Source organism: Panthera leo, chromosome E1 (assembly GCF_018350215.1).
Source record: "Panthera leo isolate Ple1 chromosome E1, P.leo_Ple1_pat1.1, whole genome shotgun sequence".
NCBI lineage: Eukaryota > Metazoa > Chordata > Mammalia > Carnivora > Felidae > Panthera > Panthera leo.
The window spans coordinates 7,879,788-7,902,076 of NC_056692.1; the positions used below are offsets into that span (position 1 = coordinate 7,879,788).

Here is a 22,289-nt window from a genome sequence, read left to right on the forward strand (position 1 = left end):
CGGAATCGGAAGCAGGCTCCAGGCTCCGAGCTGTCAGCACAGAACCCGACGTGGGGCTCGAACCCACAAACCGTGAGATCGTGACCTGAGCCGAAGTTGGATGCTTAACCGACTGAACCACCCAGGTGGCTAGTTCTAGACTTGACATGAACGTTCTAGACTTCTTTATGCTACCGTCTCCTCAATCTCCCCCGTGGTCCCTTCTCACGGAGTTGTCGTGAGGATTAAGTGAGTTCTTGGTAAGTATTCCTCATTTGTACAGTAGATGGATTCATGCAGATAATCTCAAAAATCATGAGATTTTTATCGGTCTGGCAACTCTGAGCAATTCGTAATTGTTACCTGGCTGTTGTTCTGCCCACAGTGAGCTTGCCTCTGGGCTTGGTGGACAGAGCGCCTGGCCTTGGGCTCGGTGTTAGGGATGGCCATCTTGAGCAAAGGTGGGGACGGAGGGAAGCATGGGTCCGACATCTCCAGACTAGATGGTGTCTGAATGTTCCCCCTCGTTTGCAGTTTATACTTAGAGAACACACCTGCTTACCACCAAATTCCTGGTCAGAGTCCCCCTCCTAGTTCTGCCTGGAGCCCCAGTCTTGACCCTGCCTGGAACCTTCCATCTCCCCTCACCCCACTCTCCTCTCTCCTCCTGTACCCCTCCGAACCTTTCTAGTGATCGCCCAGACATTTGAGTTGGGGCCCTTGAAAGAGACCCCCACTCTGCAGCACTGTACTCCAAGTCACCTGCCTGCCTGAAGGAGACAGCCCCACGCCCTTCCAGAGTGCCAGGATCTTACATGGGTTCCTCACACCCAGCCTAAAGGAACAGGGCCCCCAGGGGGCACCTGGGTGGCTCAGTCGGTTGAGCGTCCGACTCTTGATTTCGGCTCAGGTCACGATCTCACAGTTGGTGAGTTCGAGCCCCGTGTCGGGCTCTGTGCTAACAGTGTGGAGCCTGCTTGGGATTCTCTCTCTCCGTCTCTGTCCCTGCCCCTCCTTACCTCTGTCTCTCAAAATAAATAAATAAACTTAAAATAAGTTAAAAAAAAAAAAGGAACAAGGCCCCCAAAACTACCTTTTCTCTCTGGGGAATCCCAGACAGAGCCACGGTCGGGGTTAAGTATTACTATCTACAGGGACAGATAACCCCTGGAGGTCGATGGGGGCAGGGCAGTCCACGGCGGTGCAGAACTTGGTCGCTTCTGTCGTCTGTTGGTCACCCAGATTCTTGCTAGCGGCTTTTATTGTACTCCCAGGCGGTTTCCTTCAGAGGACTTTGGGCCTCAATGTTCTCTGGAGTTGCATCCCCAGAGGCCAGAGAGAGAAAGAACTTTGCAACAATCTTCCCACTTAGAGTGCGCATTCGGCTAGGAGCCTGGATTTGTTCAGGGACAGTATGGATTTAGCTGAACTGCCAATAGTCATATTTAAAATAAATTTTTTTAAAAAAAACGTTTTTAAAACACGTCTTTCCGTAATCCACATTTAATCGCGTATATAAATTCATTAGTGAGACAGAGCAAAGGGCCAGGCTATATATACTTTGTTTTAGGTCGCAGGGCAAAAATGCATGCTTATCTCGCGAAAAGAGACCCATCACTGCCTGAACGGACCCCTGGCATAAAGCAGTGCAGCCCGAAACAGATTTGTGTCGCCACAAGGAGAAGTTCGTCTAGCAGTTGCCTTGTATTATGTTCTTTTTCTTCAAATCCTGAAAACGCATTGTGGGGCGCACAACCACAACATGGTTTACTGCCCCCAGAGTTCTGATTCGCCCACAGGTCCAGTCGTATACCTAACGTCTTGTCAGATTTACGGAAAGAAGGTTACTTTACGTGATGCCTTCAACTGCTTCCAGAAAAGTTTTGAAACATGAATTTGATAGAGCAAACTTGACATCAACAGCAAATCTTTGATTACATCGAATGAATGAATGAATGAATCAGTCAATCAATCAGTAGCTTCCATTTTACAGACAAAACTAGGTTAACCCTGGGTCAATTGCCAAATATTTATTGGGCCTCAGCCATGTGCAAGGGACGGTAAATTTAGCCGGAAGTAGTCAAAGAAATAAGGCAGAGTCACGGGGCACCTGGGTGGCTCAGTGGGTTAATCGTCTGACTTGGGCTCATCAGGTCACGATCTCACTGCTCGTGAGTTCAAGCCCCGCGTCGGGCTCTGTGCTGACAGCTGGGAGCCTGGAGCCTGCTTCCAATTCTGTGTGTGTGTGTGTCTCTCTCTCTCAAGAATAAATAAACATTAAAAAGAAAAGAAACAAGGCAGAGTCTGCAAGAATGTAGTTTCAACATTTCTATTGCTGGGATTTTAGCCACTAGGTTGAATGTGACTATATATACAGTCTTGTCACCTTCTAGAACAGTATCCACTAGCCACGTGTGGCTGTTTAACTCTAAGCTTAAACTAAATCAATTTAAACCTTCAGTTCTTAAGTCCCCGTAGCCCTATTTCAAATGCTCACAGCCACACGAGGCAGTAGCTGCCATATTGATGGCACTGAGCATTTCCATCCTTGCAAAAGCGCGTTTAGTCAGTTCTGCCTACGGGGACACATCGATGTCCTTGTGAACCTGTGTTCCATCTTCCTGGTGAGTTTGTGCTTTGAATACTAGGGCATCATGGGAGACTGCACCTGTGGTCTCACCAGAGTCTAAAACAGTGCTTCTCAAATTTGAATGTGCATCAGAATCACCAGGCAGGCTCGCTAAATAAAACCCAGATTCCTGGGCCCTGCCCCTGTAGTTTCTGGTTCAGTAGGTCTGGTGTAGGGCCTGAGAATTTGCACTGCCTAGTGATGCCAGTGCCCCTGCTCTAGGGACCGCTTTCTGAGCCACTAGTCTGAAAAGGCAGAACCAGAGAGAGAGCTCTGGCTGTCAGAATACCTCGGAAATTCCTACGGACATGGGCAAAGGGTGGGGGCAGATGGCATTATTGGAGCTGCACTCAGGGTGTCGTCCGTATCACCCGCGGAGGTTGTGTCTCCCATCCGGGTTCTTCTCTTAGGGGACACGTTTGCTTGAAACAGCCCTGCTGGGAGAAAAGTGGCCCCAAACGTTTCCCTCCTGCAGTATCTCCAAATCATTTTGTCTTTGGACCTCCAAAGAGAGATCAGGTTGGAGAAGTCTTTGATGTAGTCCACTGAACCGCAGGGACAGGAAGGAAGGGGAGGCCGGAGGGGAGGAAGATGTAAGAGGGTCTGGGAGACCACCCACTCCGCTGATCGGCTTTCTTCCTGGGGCAGGTGTCTGTGAGGACCTACTGTGCGCTGGGCACCGAGGGATACAAAAATCCCTAAAACCCAGGCAGGCCTCGTCTTCACGGAAAGCGTGTCTCAGCATCTTCAGGGAGAGGGGGCAGGTGTCAAATAACTGACTGAGCTGTCAGAGCTTGAGCAAGAAAGAGGTCTTCGGAGGGCTGTGCGTTCTCCTAACCTCCCCAGACGGGCCCAAGAGCGCTTTGGAGCAGAGGACCTTCTGAGTGAGGACGAGACCGCTCTCTCAAAGAGGGAAGGGCTTTTCAAGGAGAGGGAAGAGCGTGCACAGGAATTTGTAGGCACGGGAGCTGAAGCCGGACAGCGTGGGGCAGGGGCAGATGAGCTGAGATGACTCAGCTCATCTGAGATGAGCTGCCTGACGGGGACTGTATTGAAAGGCAGTCAAGGCCCTTGTAGGTTAAGCAGGAGAGGGGCAAGGGCCCCAAGTTCAGGATTATTTGCCCATGCCGCAGGTGCGTTCTCCCGTGGTACTGGAAGGCAGCGCATTGCCGAGCCCGCCCGTCCTCCTCCCAAGCCTGGGTGCCCTTCCGTCCCGCCACCCCTGCGCCTCTCTGGTGGGGGTCTCTACTGTCCCAAGCCTGGCCTCCACCCTTCCCTAGTCACATTTCACCCTGCAAGTATTTAGTGAAGCCTCAAGCCGGTCATCCTCCTTGTGACATGTTGTGACACCTGCCAGCCTGCCGGGGGGTGTGGATGCCGGGGCCGTGTTTGCAGGGAGGCAGAGTCCACTGGACGGATTCCGTTCCTTGGTCCTTTCCCCGGCTCCTCCGGCAGGACCTCAAAGACCCAGCACGAACATCGGGGTCCCTCAGTCCCCCTGACCACGTGAACCTCCCTAGAGGCCCCTTCCTGGGCCCCAGAAGGAGGCAGGCAGGCCCCGGAAGGGGGAGGGGTGGTGGGAATTTCTACGGCCTCAGGACCTGTCTAGTTGAGAAGAAAGATAAAATAAGGAGCTGTTGCACAAAACACGATTCGCATCCCAGACGGCTCGTGGACTGAGGACATGTCAGTGTTCCAAAGTCCTTTCCCCCCTTCCCAGCGTCTACATCTTTTTGTGGTTCCTGTAGTGGCTACGGGGCCAATTAAGACCTCCAGAGGTCCTGAGCGCCCAAGAGATCAACCTGCCGTCCCTCCTCCAGCCAAGACCGAAAACCTGAAATAAACCTGAGGACATCACATGGGATTCTGGTCTTCCCCCCCACCCCCAACCGCTTTCTTGTTGTTGTTGTTGTTGTTGTTGTTGTTTTTATCAGAGAAAACGGAATTTTTCTCGTTGTTTCGGATGCCCCGGTGGTGTTGTGGGTGCAAAGCGTGTGGGTCTGGCCTGCCCCTTGGCTAACCCAGCACCTGGCGAGGCGTAGCGGGACGCGGGGTGACGGGGGAGTTGGACAGATCAGTGTGTGGAAATGGGGAACGCTAAGGCAGTGTTAGTTCTTGATATTTGCTGTTTCATGGCTGAGACATTTCCGGCTGGAAACTGCTAGCTTCGAAAGCCCTGTTGATCTCAGCAAAGGTCGGCATCGTAATGGGGTTTTTACCTGCGACCGTGTCCCCTCTGAGATTTGGGGTTACGCCTTGTCTCCCTACCTAATTACTTTGCCTTTTCTTATTCATGTATTTATTTATTTATTTATTTATTTATTTTTTACCTTAACTGCTATTAAAACGCATTAAAATTGCTTACCGCAAAAACTCCGGAAGGCCAAAGGAGAGGGCCGCTTTGTGGCCCCGGGTGTGGCAGGAAGGTAGTGAGAGAAGTGACCTGCTCGGGGACCCCAGTGAAGGGGTGCGCTTGGGGGGGGGGGGGCGGAGATGGCGCTGCAGATAAGTGCCCTCAGCAGACAGCCCCCTCCCAGCGGGCCTGGAGCCACACGCATTAGGCCCCTCCACTGTGTTTACCTCCAGGGACGACTTAGTTTATCTTCCAGGCCTCTAAAGTACCTTCCCCTCCTCCTTGCCAAAGCCACCTCTCCCTCCCCGTCTCTGCCATTTCTTAGAAAGGCTCAGATTCTGTTTTCCCAAATGTGACTAAATCCCGGGTCTTGGGACTTCGGAACTTCGGTGTACCGGGCCAGGGTGACCCGCTCTGCTCTGCATAGAGTTGATGTGTAAATTGCCTTTGGTTTGTAATTCAAATGTTGTTGTGTGGTAAACATTAATTATGTCAGCCAACATTCAGTTACAAATGAGGACTCAGCCGCTGAGGCTCTTATCAGGAGGTGACATTTGGCAGATGGATGGTTTTAGTAACAAAAAAAAAGAGATTGCGGGTTTTTTTTTTTTTTTAGCCTCAGCTGGTAAACTACAAAATGTTAAATACTGTTTCACTTTATGTACCTCCTTTATTTCAGGATGAGAAAATAGACTAGGAAAGGGGGGAATTTATTCCCTCACTCATTCAACAAATATTTATTGAGGGCGTATTAAGTACCTGGCACTGCCGAACCCAAACACTTCAAGAGATGTCCTGGAACGTCCTGGTCTGAAATCAAACTTGAAAATGAGTGTCTGTGTTCATCTGGTGTGAGGTTTTTCCATAACTAGTCTCAGAGGTTGCATTAACAAATGATTTTTTTTAAGTTTATTTTTTTAAGTTTATTTCTATTTATTTTGAGAGAAAGAGAGGGAGAGGGGAGGGGAGGGGCAGAGAGAGAGACAGGGAAAGAGAATTCCAAGCAGGCTCCACACTATCAGTGCAGAGCCAGATGCTGGGCTTAAACTCACGAAGCGGGAGATCATGACCCGAGTTGAAGTCAGGAGTCAGATGCTCAACTGACTGAGCCACTCAGGCGCCCCAAGACAAATGATATTTTTAATTTTTTTATTGTTTATTTATTTTTGAGAGGGGGAGAGAGAGAGAGAGAGACAGAGCGTGAGTGAGAGAGGGGTAGAGAGAGAGGGAGACACAGAATCCGAAGCAGGCTCCAGGCTCCACGCTGTCAGCACAGAGCCCGACTTGGGGCTCGAACTCGCGAACTGCGAGATCGTGACCTGAGCTGAAGTCGGACGCTTAACCGACTGAGCCCCCCAGGCACCCCGACAAACGATATTTTTAAAGACAGGGTGAACAAGGAACGTCTTCATGGGAATATTAGCAAACCAAACAATATCAGAGCCCTGTTCTCTTCAAAGATAGAAAACGCAAAAGGCTGAGAAAGAACGTACTAGAAATATGTTGCTAGACCCAAGATGGACGGTCTAATTGGAGGCCAGCCAATTGGTACAGCCAGGGAAGTCGAGTCTCAAGATCAGTTGTGCTGGGTTGACCAGTTGATCACAGTCACAGCTATTCAGGGGCAGGGCCAGTGCCTTCCTGAGGGAGATGAACAAAATGGCTTTGGAAGGGCAGCCTCTAGTTGACACGGTGCCCGGTGGGTGCACAGTGGCTTACACTGTGGAAGCCGACCTGTTTCACAGGCCCCTTTGTGTCAGCCCTCAAAAGAAAGGCTTCGGAATCTGTGCCCATGAAGCTTTGGGTTTGGCTCTCCTCCCCCTAGCTCGCCCCCAGTTTACATCACCACGTAACCCTGAAAGCACAAACACAACCAGTCGTGGAACAGACTGCCTGCCAAGGGCCAAGGTGAGAGGGAGCCTGTTGTACCGAGGAAGGAAGACCTCCCAAACCCAGCACAGGGGGTTCACGGGAGCTGTTTCTTTGTCCTTTTCGAGGCCCTGGCTGGGCGGTGAATGACAGTGAATGGGTGTGGGTGGAGGTGGGAAGGGGATGAATGTGGGCCCACCGGGCAGCCCAGAAAGCAAGCTGAAACCATCGAACTCCATCCCAAAAGGAATTTTGTTTCCGAAGAGCGCTCAGGGACTCAGAGCTCCAACTTGAAGATTTTTGTCTCCCACCTCTTGGGAAACCATTCGGCCACGATCGCCTTGGCTTTGTTTGCCAACAAGATGATGGACGTGTGCCGTGGACAAGGCTGTTTCTCGAGCCCGAGCAGAGGGGACAATGAGTGAGGTCCCCCTCAGTTGGTATGCAGGTGTTTTGAGAGGGTTTTAAAATGCATGTGCAGCAAAACCTTGGGTCACGAGTAGCTTGTTCTGCGAGCGTTCTACAGGACGAGCAAACATTTGCAATAAGTTTTAACTTGATCAAAGAGTGATGCCTTGCAATGCCAGTGGTTCATGACGCCGAATGTCGCGTGATCACAAACAGAGCCAGTGGTTTTGAAATTCGCTTTGATACACGAGTGTTTTGGATTACAAGCATGTTTCCGGAACGAATTAGGCTTGCAAACCAAGGTTTTACTGTATTTGCAAAGGGTCACTAGGAAGACATTAGCTAGCCTTGCCCCACCTGCTATTAATATATTAATATGCCCCCCAGTCAGAGCAGGGTGCCACGAGATAAGGCTTCTCTCCGGCCCTTTGCACACGTACACGGCCTGCCCGATGTATGTGCTGTTCTCCCATTTTCTGTATATGGAGGAAAATAAGTAATGTCCTGGACACCTGGACGTTCTGTCGAGTTGCCTTTGAGCTGGGATTGTGGTGTCGTGATCCCAGGAAGTTGCTGCCCTCCAGAGAACCGTACCCACAGATACACCACCCAGATCCTAGATTTTCAGTATTTTATGCATTCATAGACCAACAAATATTTGCTTCAAAGACTCTACAGAGTGGGGCAGGAAACTGAGAAAACACATCTGAAAGAAGCAGAAAAGGCGTGGCTTGTGTGAGTGGATCGGAACTCAGAGACCATCCTCTGATCCCAGTTTGCAACTCACTTCTTCCAGGAAGCCTTCCCTGATCTCTCCGAGGCTGACATGGGCCTTCCTCCTGTGCGTTGCCCACAAGCACTCCACCTAAGGTGACCCCCAGAGGCAGCACTCTCCCTTTGTGCCGTCCCCCTCCGCGGCCAGGCTCTGGAAGAGGGGCCTGGAGAACGGACCACGCCCGTCCCGCAGCGGGCCCGCTGCAAATTTCCGGTGTCCCAGAAGATAGGCCCAGTACAAACAGATGGCTCTGGGGGTGGGTGGCACTGAGGTGAGGCCTTTGAGTCAGTAAACGGAGCGCTCCCGTGTTTACCCCACAAGGAAGGTGGGCTCCACCACAGCCCCAGAACTAATCCAAGCCTTCCTGCTCCGGGGTCACCTTATCTTGATGAAGAGAGCAATTTGTTTTACATCTTTCCTACGAGGAGAGGCAGTTGCACACAGCCCATCGAGTAGAAGCGTGTGGGGGTGGTGGTTTTCTGATTATGATCCATTAAGGCTAAGCTGTGATTTCTAAAGCTCTTTCATTTGTGACATGAGCCAAACCCACACCCAATTTCCTCTCGCACAGAAAAGCAGCATGCTACTCTCTTATGAAAATGATTTTTTTAATTATGTTATTTTAAGCAGAAGCATAACCGAAAATGCATATTGAGCAAAACAGAATACTCCAGTGGGCACACAAAAAAAGAGAGGGCTTTTGAGAGAGGCAGGAGCCCACACCGGGGCCCTGACCATCTTAACCCTTTCCAGTCTGGTTTCCTGGCTGAGGCAGCTCCTCAGCAGAACAGCTAGGATTTCCCCGATTCCCCCGCCCCGTTCTCCGTCACCGTCACCGCTGCTTTCCCTTCTCAGCGTCTCAGCCTTGTCCGCTTCCCCCTGTGCCCGGCTGTCCTCACTGCGGCCTGTAATCTGCTCAGACCCTTTGGGGGTGAGCCCCGTCCCGGGCTGAGCCGGGGTGGGCTACTCCACGTACGTGATGGCCAGGACCTCACAGGGTCCCCAAGTCCCTGAGGAGCCACCAGCACCCCCTCTTTACTGGTCCCTTTATGATCTGCCTTTCCATCACCACACAGAGGAGGCATCCAGCCTTCCCTTCTGTCCTTTCCAGTTCCCCAGGGATACTCCCGGTCAAGGCCAATATCGTCTGTCTCTAATGGAAGCAAACTTTTTTTTAAGGTCCCGGCACCCCCTAAGAAACCAGCAAATGCCCTTTTTCCTTCCAGCAAACCCGCTGCCTGTTCTGCAGTGTCAGCCTTTACATTGGCACCCCGCAGCCATCCCCTAGCAGTCCTTGTATGTCCCCTGTAGGGGCAGCAGCTGTCTAACAGAAGGTGCTGCTTGGGGCACCTGGGTGACCCGGTCGGTTAAGCGTCCGACTTCCGGTGTTGGCTCCGGTTCGCGATCTCACAGTTGGTGGGTTCGAGCCCCCGCGTCCGGCTCTGCGCTGGCCGCTCAGAGCCTGCTTGGGATTCTCTGTCTCCCTCCCTCTCTGCCCCTCCACCCCCCAAAATAAATAAATTAAAACTTTACATAAATAAATAAAAGGAGGTGCCAGTCATGCTGAAGACCCCTGGGTGGGGCACGTTCACGAATCTTTTCATCTGCAAGAGGTTGTCGTGAGCGTAAGAGAGAGAGAGAGAGAGAGAGAGAGAGAATTCCTCCCCCCAGTGCCTGGCGTGTGACAGCCCCGGAGCATTTAACTGGAATTGCTTGGAGGCACCTCAGACTTCAGATGGCCGGGAGTCGAGTGCTTCACGCATCCACCATGAGCGCACTGTCCAGGGTGTGTCCCAGCGTCCCCACCCAGGCACAAGGATCGGTGTCTGCCACCCCCATCCCCCCCCATGACACCTGACCCGGTCTGCAGGTGCCCGCGTGGCCCAGCCCCGTGCTTCAGCTCCTTGCCTCTGGCTGCGGCCTCCACACCGTGCCAGAAACCTACCCAAAGCGACCCTTGGCAGGGCCCGATGCGGTGCACCTTCCACTTAGTTGGGCCTTGCCGCGGATGTCGCCTTTGGGAAGGCCGTCCCTGAGCCGTCGGTGTCCAGTTGCCCCCAGCGTGACCCCCCTGTTCTGACTGTGAATAGTGCCCATCACTGTCACACGGGTTTATGTCTGGCCCTCCCTCCGGACTTGGAGCGGGGCTTGGCCTTGCATCTGGAATGGCGCCTGGCCTGCGGTGGACGCCCGCCATCTGGTCACCGAGTGAGTGGATTCCACGCGTAGTGGCCGCTTCCATTGTTAGCGTGAAAATGGGAGCGTGTTTACCTGAACTGCCATACATGCCTCATGTTATTTGTAGAGAAGGTTAAAGGGGATTTGAGGGATTTGGCAGCTGGAATGGGGACGCTCCCATCAAGTCTCCGTTGCTTCCTTATATTTGAAGGTCGGAGGGGAACTGACTGACTGACGGAGCCCACGAGGAACTGTGACAGGGTCCGAGAGCAGGTCCCCTTGCCCTGCGGTCTGCACCCGCACCAGCTTTCCTCGAGGTGCTGCAACCGTCCGATAACACTCAATGCAGAAATGGGCGAGTTTTTGCCCAGAACAATAGGAGTAAAAAAAAAAATCACCACTCTGTCTTTTAGGGGACGGGAAAGCCCGCCGCCTTTGTCCCTCTGCAGCCCACGCTGTTGAGGAATACAGATAAGAGATTAAAAGAAGGGCTCATTCCTTCTGATCCTCTTTGGCATGTGCACACCAGGGGCCCTTCAGGACCTTAGAGCCCCAGCCTGGGTTTCTCAATGATGCTGAATTATTTAAACCGCCTTCTCTCCTGCTGGGTTGTGTTTCAGCGGTAGTATCCACCCTCCCCTTCTCTGAAATTCCCACAGATGGGGGGCAGGTGGAGGGCGCTCAGTAGATCCTCATTACCTGAAATAGGACTGTGGTGACAGAACTTCAGCCTCTCTGGGCGGGATGCTGCCGGCCAGGGCGGGTGACACAGTGAGTGGGTGAGCGAGCCCTCGGCTCTCTCAGCGGGGGACCCCCAGGGGGGCACTTCGGTGTCGGGAACAAGGCACCGAGGGTGGTTTGCCCCGTGGGCTCACGGATCGGTGCCGAAACGCACCGGTCCCGGGTGGCTTTTAGGAAAGCCTTTCTTTGTACACGTGGGCTCCCACTGATGCCTCTGAGGACCCTCCACTGCAGTGGCATCGAGCGCTTTCTGTATTCTGCTCCCGAGAGGCGACGGAAAAGGCAAATGGCCATTCCCTTAAGGAATTTTGCATTCAAGCGGGAAGCAGAAACGATGAATGACTGCACGCCGGGGTTGAGCCAGTGGTAGATGCAGGTGTGAGTAGCGCCCAGAGACGTATCCTAGCTCAGGCCCCTCTTCACGACTGCCTGGTTGCCATCTGGGTGTCCCAGAGGCGTGTCAGGGTGAACACATCCCAGGTCACGCTCCTGCGCTGTTCTCTGAGCCTTCCCCGTTCTTCACCTCATAGAATGGCTGGCGTCTCCGTGGGCCCCTAAACCGAGGAGGTGCCCTCTCCTTCCCCTCCTTATTTACTCTACACTCACTCCCTGCCACTTGGCCTCCTAAAACCCTCTCAAGTCCCTCTTTCCTCCCACTGTCACCACCTTGACCGCAACACCCGTCCCCTCTCATTTCCTCAGCCCCTGATGGAACCTTCCGTGCCTGCTCTGGGCCCCGCCAGCGTGTTCTCTCTCAGATTGGCCAAGTGACACTGATGCCCTTTCCTCACGCCCCCCGCACACGCACAGGTGCTCACACACACACGCACGCACACACAGGCTGAAACGTGTTCCCCTGTCTCCATGGCTTTCTGTTGCTTTGGGGATCAAGCCAGTGCTTGGAAGGCACACCCCGCTGAGTTGGGGGTGGCGCGTCCTGCCTGTCCCTCCAGCCACACTAGCTTCCCTTTTCTGATTTTGATATGTTTTTTCAATTATCGTACAGTCCAACTGACCTCTTTTCCTTTCGATAGACAGCTCCGTGAATCCTAACGCGTGTTCTCGTCTCCTTGTAATACCTCGTCTACACCGTGCGCCTTCCGGCCCCTTCGTGACCACTTCTTCCTCCGCCAGCCCTCACGGGACTAGGCCACCTGTCCCGCAGAACTCAGCCCAGACACCCCCTCCTCTGAGAGGCCTTCTCTGCCTGCCTCCGCTGGGTCTCGTTCTGTGTCCTCGTCGCACGGACTTCCGCACCGCAGTGGGGTGGCGACGCAGACTCAGTAGTGTGGCTCTTGATGAATGCCTCGATGGCGAGCCGCCTTCCGGAGGGGTGGATTTGTGCTCCCCAGCGCCCGGCACGGTGCTCGCCACTTAGTAGGCGCTCAGTTAGCACTTTCTGCGGGAGTAAGTGAACAGTGAGTCGCCTGCGCGGGGGTGGGCTGCCTGACTCGTGGGGGCCGTCTTCACAGCACACGGGCTCGTTCTGCTTCCTCCTGTCACCTCCTTTTGTAGAACCTAACATCATCTGATCTGTGATGGTTCGCTAAGGGGCATGAACCCTACCTAACATCCTATGTCAGGATTAAATGAGGTAAACTGTGTGAAAGGCTCCGTCACCCCATAGGTGCCCGGTGAGCGGCGGCCTTCATCCCACCGCTGTGGGGGAGGGGAGGCCCTGTTCCAGACAAAGGGGCTAAATGGTGCTCGCGATACTAATACGTCCTCCTTGAAAAGCTGCCGAGCCACACACAGGCTCCCGTTCTGCTCAGGGGACCGTGTTCCTTTATGTCACTCCATCTATTTGACACATGCCGTCTTCGTACCTCCTGCCTGTCACATGGCGCCGGCCCGTGGAATGTGCCAGACACTGCCCTGGGAGCCCTGGCTGTGCTCAGTGACGCAGCCAGGACAGGGACAAAAGCCAGGATGCTCAGCGCGGGGGCTGGGGCTACGTTCAGCTCCGTCACTGCGAGCAGGGAGCCGCCAGGCACCCTGGGGAGGGGCCTCGTCGAGGAGACCGCCTCCGCCTCCCCCAAGCCCCCTGCGCAGAGGTCCCACCGGTGTAGGGGGCCTCTGGTTGTCGCGATGCTGGGACGCACGGTGGGCGCTGGGTGGACGGGAGCCACAGATGCCCAGTGCCCCGCGGTGGGGGTGCGGGGCAGGGGTTGGCGGGGGGGGGATCTTGGAGAGTGTGAAGTTACCCCCTCCCCCGGGCTTGTCCCCCGATGCCAGGCCTGGACAAGGTGGAGGCGAGAACAGGGACGGGCAGAGACTCTGAGATCCGGGTGACATCCGGAGGGGCCACCTCGGGGCCAGAAGGGCTTTGCGGGCGAGAGACAGAGATGCCTTTGTAAGCCTCTGATGACAGCGTGTCTTGCTTCCCCTTTTCCCCTCAACCCGCACACAGGAGCGTTTCTCCTGGGAGGGATCCTCTACTCCTGGCAGTTCCCCCACTTCAACGCCCTGAGCTGGGGCCTCCGTGAAGACTACTCCCGCGGCGGCTACTGCATGATGTCGGTCACCCACCCGGCCCTGTGCCGGCGCGTCGCCCTGCGCCACTGCCTGGCCTTGATCGGACTGTCCGCTGCCGCCCCCGTCCTGGACGTCACCACGTGGACCTTCCCCGCCATCTCCCTCCCCATCAACCTGTATATTTCCTACCTCGGCTTCCGGTTCTACGTCGATGCGGACCGGAAGAGCTCCCGGAAGCTGTTCTTCTGCAGCCTCTGGCACCTGCCCCTGTTTCTGCTGCTCATGCTCACCTGCAAGCGGCCGCCAGGGGCGACCTGTGCCGGCGGGGAGCCTCGGGGTTGACCCCACATGGGCGCGTGGGGAAACAAAAAAAAACGTACAGGGAGACGCACTTTTTTTTTTTTTTTTTTTTTTGTCCTTTGCGGTGAGACCAGAATATTTTGTCAATTCTAGAAGCGGAAAAGGGAAATTGCCCGGTTTAGTAGGAGATTGTAAAATGATTTGATGCTCCGTGATCACGCGACGTTTTTTTTAATGGTAGCATCCAAGATGCGCCCCAAATGAGAAATGGGTTGGCTCAGGCGATTAATAATACAGAGAGAGTATTTTTCTCTTTAAGAGTCTTTGTAGATTTCTTCCTCTAGCCCCCGACGGCCCCCTCCCCGTTGATTTTCTTCTTTGCGGGGAGGTACAGGTCCACGTCTTTTCTAGCCACACACACACGCGCGCGCACACACACACACACACACACACACACACACACACATACACATACACTCCCTGCCCGCCAGTCGGAATGCTCCCTGGTGACCAGACGCGTTGATCAGGAGTACTCGGTCTGGAGTTTCTGTGTCCTCAGGTCCCCGGAGGGCCACGTCGGAGGAAGTGCGCCCTGCCGGCCCTCCCCGTGAAAGAGCCAGGGCCCCCGGTCCAGCTTTCTCACATATATTCTCAACCGCATACTCCCCCAAACAATAATAGAACCCGAAGGGTGTGCTGCCGGCCCATCGCGAAGGGAGAATTCCAAACGGTTGCCTAGGGGACCCCAGACGGGACTGCCAGCCCCTGGTCCACCCCCGTTACGTATCAGCATTTCAAAAACTCCAAGGAATCAAAGGCATCTTTATATAGTTCACTTGAAAATACAGGAGGTGTCTGAAGCGTTTTCTTTCTGGAAGGGTGGCGCTAGACTTCATACCAGCCATCCGGCGGGCTCTGACCCCTTCGCGTCCCCCATCAGCCGCCGGTTTGCTGTGCGGCTTCTCAAGGCCGATGGAGAAGGGAAAACAAACAAACAAGCAAACAAAAACGTGAGCAGGTCTAGCCAGCCACAGAGCTCACGTTCGCGTCCCTTCAGTGGAAAACACCATTCTCTCCCGGGATCTTCTGAACTCAGAAATCAGCATCCGTACATCCGGTGGCCAGAAGCTCGGGTCCGACTCTGGGCGGGGATGCATCCGTCCTGGGAGTTGTGCGAGCTAACCTGTAGCCAGGCACGTGTGGTCCCTTCCATCCGTCCGTCCTTTACATATGGTCCTTGTCCGCTGTCGAACCCCACTTGCCTGAAGGTCTCGATGCTTAACGGGGTGTTTTCCTTGCTCAGTCTGTGGGGGCACTGCTGGGATTCATTGTGGGGAGTATTTAAGGCAACATTTAAATGGTCACTGCAACCTGCCCATTCTCAAAGTTGTCTAAAGCGACTGCCGAGAACATGTGACCCCTGTTTCTACTTCTGTGCCGTATTACCTCCCGGCTGTATCCGGGTCCTTTACTGCGGGGAACGTGGCATAGGAATGTCTGCAAAAAATGTCTACGCCCTGTTGCAGCCCTCGGGTTTGTAAAATGCCTCCATTCTCTCCTGCTGCAATAAACCAGTAGGTGAGAACAGCAGTGGGCGTGATGTCGTGTATTTGATCGCCTTGTACCGAGTTGACACGGGGCCTGGCAGAATTGCTAACACTCGACTCGCTTTTATGAGCGAGCAGGGGTTGGAGGGCGATCGGTATTTCTGTCCCAAGGTGGTGGAAGGAAGCGCGTTGGATTTTTTTATACCTGTACACCCGAAACAATAATGAGTATGATTATTAGTAATAAAAGAAGAAGGGCCGTGACCCGCCCGCCCCTCCCCTACCTTCAGCTTGGAAACACCCAGCCTCTCCCTTCTTCCTACGAAACCAGCACCACAGACATCATCCTCCAGGGCTCCCACACCTGTCGTTCTCCTCGGAAAAGGTCAGTGGCCAGTGCACCATCTATCTGTGCGGTAAATGAAGTCACAGCTAGTCAACACTCAGACCCAGTCTTCTCTCCAATGATCTTACATGTGAGAACTTCCCTTCACGTCCCCCACCGCCCTGAAGGCACCCTGTTCTCAGGTGACCCCACCAGCTCCCCAAAGCCCGGTGCCGTATGTCCCCGTGTGGAACGTGGATTTCAAGCTCCCGTGACCACCCCCTTTCCCCAGGCCAGGATGTCACTCGCTCACCTGGACTCCTGGGGCACCTCGTTTCTTCACACCTGCTACAGCCTCTGACCTTGACCACCTTTCCTAAGGAATGCTCATCAGCATTCCCCAGGTGCGTGAAGCATGTTCTTTAATGGGGTATCTTCGGGAAGTCATGTCCACGCTGCAGCGCTCTTGGGGCATCACCAGGCACATGTGCGTAGCATGGCCTCATGGGACTCTAAGTAAAAATTAAAAACCTGCGTTTGCTTCCGCTGGCGATCCCCTAACGTACTAAGCAGGCACAGGGCCTTTCTCGGAACGCCTCCCGCCCGGTGCGTGGAGTTAGTGGCCTCCTGGAGCGACAGCCCGGGACATGCTATCTGGACTAATCAGTTTTCACTCATGGTCCTTCAGGCCACTCGGTTGTAAGTGCAGCGGGGAGGCCCGGGGGCCGCACGTGCAGGAGGAGGGGCTTGAGCTACCAAACGGGGTTTCACAGGGAGGCCACTTATTCTAGAACACAGCTTACGAGTGAAAAGGGAAATGGACACATCCGGCCCCTGAATTCGCTTTTTTTTTTTTAATTTTTTTTTTTAATGTTTTATTTATTTTTGAGACCGGGAGAGACAGAGTATGAACAGGGGAGGGTCAGAGAGAGGGAGACACAGAATCTGAAACAGGCTCCAGGCTCTGAGCTGTCAGCACAGAGCCCGACGCGGGGCTCGAACTCACGGACCGCGAGATCATGACCTGAGCCGAAGTCGGCTGCGTAACCAACTGAGCCACCCAGGCGCCCCTGGATTCGCTTTTCTGAAAGCACAATTCTTAGCATAATATTACTTCTGACTCTGGGCAGGCTGGACCCACTTCCTTTTATTTCAGGAAAGCCACTGTATCAGTTACAAGGGTAAAACCACATGTCCCCGAAGGCTGTTAGGGGAATTGGCTTTGCTTGCTCCCGGGATCAGCTTTTCTTTTCAGACATGAAGCGGGCTCTGTCTGGCCCAGTAAGCTTGCTGACCCTGGTGTGACAGGAGGCTCACTCCTCTGTTTCTGCTGGAGCCAGGGTCTCTGACACCCGCCTCTCCCCGCCTCCCCGACACGCTCCGGGCGACAGGACACTTGTCACTGACTGCCGGAAATGCCCACTTGACCCTTCCGGTGACGTGCTCGGGTTCCCACGAGAACACCTCGTTTGACATGAATGAAGACCGGAGTCTAGAAGAGGCCTTGTTGGTTCTCTCTTGGGAATCGGAGGCCAGCCAGTGATTACCCCCAAAGCTCTGCGTCTGTCGGCAGGCACACTTCCTCCTTCTGGTAGGATCAGTGGTATTAACCAACCAGGCGTCGAAGGCAGGTGGAAATTAAACAGGTCCAGCAATGGCCGTGGACGCTTGGCAGGCCGCTCTTGGTTTTTCCCCAGACGCTGTCAAACCACAGGTAAGTTGATACCTGCCAAGCTGCCCAGAGTAGAGGCAGAAGCCTCTTCTTCGTTGGAAACTCAAATATAATAGACCTCATGCTGGGCACAATACAGTGTTCCAGCGTCTTTGGGCCACAGTTTGCCAACCAAACAGAAGATGCAAAGAGATGTTTCTGGATCAAAGAGCCTCTGGCCCTCACTTCCCGATCCGGGTCCTGTTCCGCAGTCTCTGGGCCCGCCGCGCCCATCGCAGATCATCGGAGACGCCGCCTAACCTCCACGAGCTTGCGCTGTGACCGGCCCAGCCTGGGTCACCACCCCCTGAGCTCCGTCACGGAGGCCACCGGCCGGAAGATGTCCGCTGGCTCTGGCCACCGCTCACCTCCTCTGCTGCCACCAGCTTGCAGCTTCTACGTGGTTTGGACTTTGCCTTCTCTAACGTCAGACCACCGCCCCAGCCGCCACCATTGCTGCTGTGCCCGTCTCCCATCGGGCCCATCGGTATGCAACCTGCCTGTTGTATTTACCCATTTACGGTAAAATTTACCTGCTTCCCCAACAGCCCCGTTAGACCACAGCCCCAGTAAGGCAGGACTGTCTCTTACCGCTGTAGCCACTAGCCCCTAAAACCCAGGGTGACAGGGCAGACGCTCCATCAGTGACAGAAGGAATGACTGAGTGGCTTTAGGAGAGTGGCTGGAGGTGGAGGGTCCAGGAGCTGGAGACTCCTGGACCCGCACTTGACTGGGGGGGAGGGGGGGTGTGGATAGACCAGCACATGCCCCGTGTGACAGAATCTAGGGCAGGTGCGGCATTCTGTTTCGTGAAGAAAATCAGCCTAGTTGAACCAGGAGGAGTTCCTGTCATTTCTTCTTGATTTCGCTCAGTCTTTCTTCTCCAAATTGTGGTGAATTTTTACCATTTCCTTTATCTTCAGGGCTCTCTTGGCTCAACCACTGAGCAGCAAAGCATCCTTAGGCAAGCTGACTTCTTGGACACTGTTTCTCTCTCCCGCCCCTCCCTCTCTCTCTCTCTCTCTCTCTCTCTCTCTCTTTTTTTTTTTTTTTTTTTTTTTTGGCTTTTTCAGATACATCAGCAGAGAATCTAGCGTCTAGCTCCACCTCCTTTCCCGAAAGTCACTGTTTTGACTCATCCCCGGCAACCGTGAGCTCAGCTAACACCCTCTGGCGTGCGACCGCCAGCGTGCATCCCGGGTTCAGCTGAAATGAACAGACCCCCACCCGCTTCATAAACTGGGGGACCCTCCTGGGAAGTGCAAGCTGAGAGAACAAGGGCCCCGAGCACAGAGAAGATCGAGAAGGCAGGTCACCCAGATCGTGTGAGGGAAAGTGGGGCACCGGCGTCTTGGCAAAAGCCAGTCTGTCCTCAGCGGACAGCAGCCCGCGGTCACTGTGGCCTGGGGCACCTGCCAACCCTGCTCTTAGCAGACAGCTCCTGTCACCAAAGCAGAGCCCAGCACGGAGGTGGGAGCTGGCAGGAGGAGGACGGGTAACCCCACCCCGCCCCCAAACACCTCAAGACAGCAAGGCAATGAGGACAAACAGTCCGAGAGGCATCGGGCAAGACGAGAGGCATCCGGCAAGAGAAACACACGAACACAAACCCAAAGAAAGCATCAAGGGAGGGAGAGGCAGCCCACCCTCCGACGGGATGGTTAACTCGACAGCCATGGAGTCTCCTCTCCGCCGAGCAAATAACTATCAAAGGGCGCTGCGTGCCAGGCCTTCTGCGGGACGAAGCGATGAGCCAAGATCGTCCGTGACCCCTCCCCGAGTTCACTCTGGAGGTTGGCAGGGCGGGAGGACTGCGGTGGCAGGGCGGGGGGGCACGGGGCCACTCCAGCCTGTGACTCCGAGTCCTTGGATGGTCTCCAGGCCCCACCACCTTGCCGGGGGATCGTCTCTGCTCAGGCCCTTCGGGGCCTTCTCCACACCGACTTCTCTGCGACCCTGGTTCTTGCGTCCCTTAGTTGGACTCTTTGATCCTGTCTTCGAGGCTCTGTACCCATCACAGGGCGGTCTGGCCATACCCCTCACTGTCTCCTAAGGACATCCGAGCCAGACTGAGCCTACGCCTCTCCACACCCCGCTCACACCCCCTTTTCTTTATGGGGCACACTGGCGCCAAGGCACCCTCCCAGCTGGGTTTCTGTGCCCAGGAAACAATGCAGCGTCGGCCATCGTCGTGAGGCTGACCGTGGCAGGGGAGGAGAGCCCGGGAGCGAAGGCATTCCCCGCACACACTAGGGTGAGCAAGGCCCCGAGTGCAGGAAAATCGCCTGGCCAGGTTTGTGTCGAAAAATTCGGGCCATGGCGTGGAAGGTAGATTGGGACACCTGGGGAGACCAGCTGACGATAACGCGTCTGAATCCGGGCAGAGGAGGGGGAGGGGCGGAGGGGAACCCGCAGGCCTGGCTGGGTGATTGGCAGAAAGGAGATCGGGGACATCCCAGGGTCCCGGCTTGGGAGCCAAGGTGATGCCGTTCACCGAGGGGGGAGTCCCTCTTCTGTGGTTCCCTTCTCGTCCTCTGCCTGTGTTCCCTGATGGCCTTGACTGCCGGTCCATCTCCTGTGGAGGACCCAGGCTGCCCCCACCCGTCCCCGAACCTCTGCCTGGCATCTCCCCACTGCCTGGCACTCGAGAGGAAGCTTCTTGGCCAGGTGCTAGAAGAAGCAGCTTGCTCAAGACCACGTGCCTTGGCGTGTCCCCTCCCTCCGGTGCCTCTGCCCCAAAGCTTCTAGAACAGGAGCTCCTCCCTCCCCTCCCCCCCCCCACCCTCCTAAGGCTCTCTAATCTAAATAACCCACCAGCCAGTTTGTTTGTTCAGATCCCCCAGCCTGCCATTTGACACTTGTTCATCTCTAAACTATAGATGATCTACCCAGAGCTAGAAAAAAATCACGGCTACTCTCTTGGCAGAGCGTGCCCTCATCAGATAACCGTTAACCAGCCTTTGTATCAGTGTGGGCTCCTAATTGCAAGTGGCCGGAAACCCAGCTGAAAGAGGCCTAATTAAGAGTAGAGATGTCTTGGTTCGTGTAGTTGAAAAGTCCAGAAGCAGGCTGGCTTCAGGCACGGCTCCATCCAGGAGGCACTTTGTTCTATTTGCTGTCGACACCACTCTGGGCAAGCTCTCTCCCCTTAAGAGGTGGGAACCTCCTGCACAAATGATTCATTCTTTTAGTCACAGATATTTATTGATTACTTACCTAGTGCCCAGGTGCTGGGGGTGCAGCAGTGAACAAAACAGTCAAACATCGCTGCCCTCATGCCTAAGACCTCTCTAGAAAATGAAAAAACAAAAGCAACAAAAAACCCCAGTAACTGTGGTTACCTCTGGAGTGGGGAACTGGTGGCTGGGAGTCAGCTTCTCATTCAAACCTAGTAAGAAAGGAAGCATGCTGGGGCGCCTGGGTGGCTCAGTCGGTTAAGCGTCTGACTTCGGCTCAGGTCATGATCTCACGGTCCGTGAGTTCGAGCCCCGCATCGGGCTCTGTGCTGACAGCTCAGAGCCTGGAGCCTGCTTCGGATTCCGTATCTCCCTCTCTCTCTGCTGCTCCCCTGTTCATGCTCTGGCTCTCTCTCTCTCTCAAAAACAAATAAACATTTTTTTAAAAATGGAAGGAAGGAAGGAGACCCCAATTCACCTGATTGAGGGTTTTTGCACATTCTTGACCCACTCAGCCTGGTTCAAGTCAATCAGAGCCCGTGTACGGGAGGCAGTGATCCCCTCCCATGATGAAGGTTTGGGAAATGTGGTGGGAAGGGGGTTGAGGAACAGGAAACACCTTTGAGTTTGGTCCTCAGGGAGACTTTGGGGTCAGGGCACGGAGGAAGTGGACCTGTGGCTGGAGCCCCACGAAAGAACCCCCAGGCCTTGTGGAGGGGTCCCCAGCGTAGGCAGGGCCCGGCTGCTGTGCAGACCCACAGACCCTCCCACCCCTAACCAAGGTGACAAGCTGAAGATTTTGCCCTTGGCATGCTTGTCCTGACCCTCTGACGCCTGTGGCCGGGGAGCCATCGTAAAGAAAGAGCATGCTTATATGCAGGTGCAGATTAAGGTCAATTTTATCACAAGGCCATTAGCAGGATGAAACCCCCGGGCATTTCCCTACCTGCTCTTTGCACCACATCGGCCACGTCCCCTGAGATTTCCCAAGCCAGCCCCCTACTCAGGGAAGGTAGGGCCACCCTCCCTCCAAGCCCCGGTCAGGCCCTGAAAAGAGCACCTGAATCAGTACCTTTCACCTTTCGCAACCTTGATCTCTAAATAAGATGTGGCTCGAAAGACACTTGGCTATCCTAGGAATCCTTTAGGGAAAACGCTTCCTGATCCAAGAGCCAGAAATGAGCCAGCTGGGCCATTTTTCACAACCCCCCCCCCCCCACCCCACCTGAGTCTGGGTATCTGCAGGGAGCAGAGGACGAGGCATTTCTGTCCCCGGGCCACCGGCCTGCTGGGCACCCGCTACCTGCCCCCCCCCCCACAATCCGAGCCCTCAGGAAGAAGGAAAACATCTGTGTAAGTAGCACCCCAGCTTCCCGGGCAGTGGCCCTGTCCCTCAGAATTGTCCCTGCTCCCTCAGCTAGAAAGGGACACTTGGCATTCTCTGTGAGGTATTTTAATGCTAATTTGTTTAGTCAAGAAGAGGAGCCCAAACAGATGTGGGCCATTTGGTGGGGGGGGGGGGGGGGGGATGGGGTGGATGGGGGGGGGGGGATCATGTGTTAGCAAGGGCGAAAGCCTGGGGTTGGCAGGATATTAAATATTACCTTGGCCATTCACAAACACTTCATATTTCAAGAAAGGAAGGGAGGCAAAGACTGTGTCCTATAAATCAGCCTTTCAAAGAGGCAGAAGGAGGCAAACGTTTGATAAATCTATGTCATTGTACCGGGAGATCAAAGGCCCCAACACATGTATTCGTGCAACTGGCTATCACACGCCAGGCCAGACAGCCTGGGAAGGAAAGAATTAGCCGAACTCTAATC

General features: G+C 54.5%; 1 protein-coding gene across 2 annotated transcripts in view; it reads left to right on the forward strand.

Annotated features, from left to right (window-relative positions):
* Positions 1-14,025, forward strand: part of LOC122207286 (protoheme IX farnesyltransferase, mitochondrial) — a 136,071-nt gene extending 122,046 nt beyond the window's left edge. For both annotated transcript variants that reach the window (XM_042917343.1, XM_042917344.1), the window contains exon 7: positions 13,343-14,025. In XM_042917343.1, the coding sequence (XP_042773277.1) occupies positions 13,343-13,749 (407 nt within the window). In that variant the 3' untranslated portion in view covers positions 13,750-14,025. The remainder of the gene's footprint in view (positions 1-13,342) is intronic.
* Positions 14,026-22,289: the final 8,264 nt, after the last annotated feature.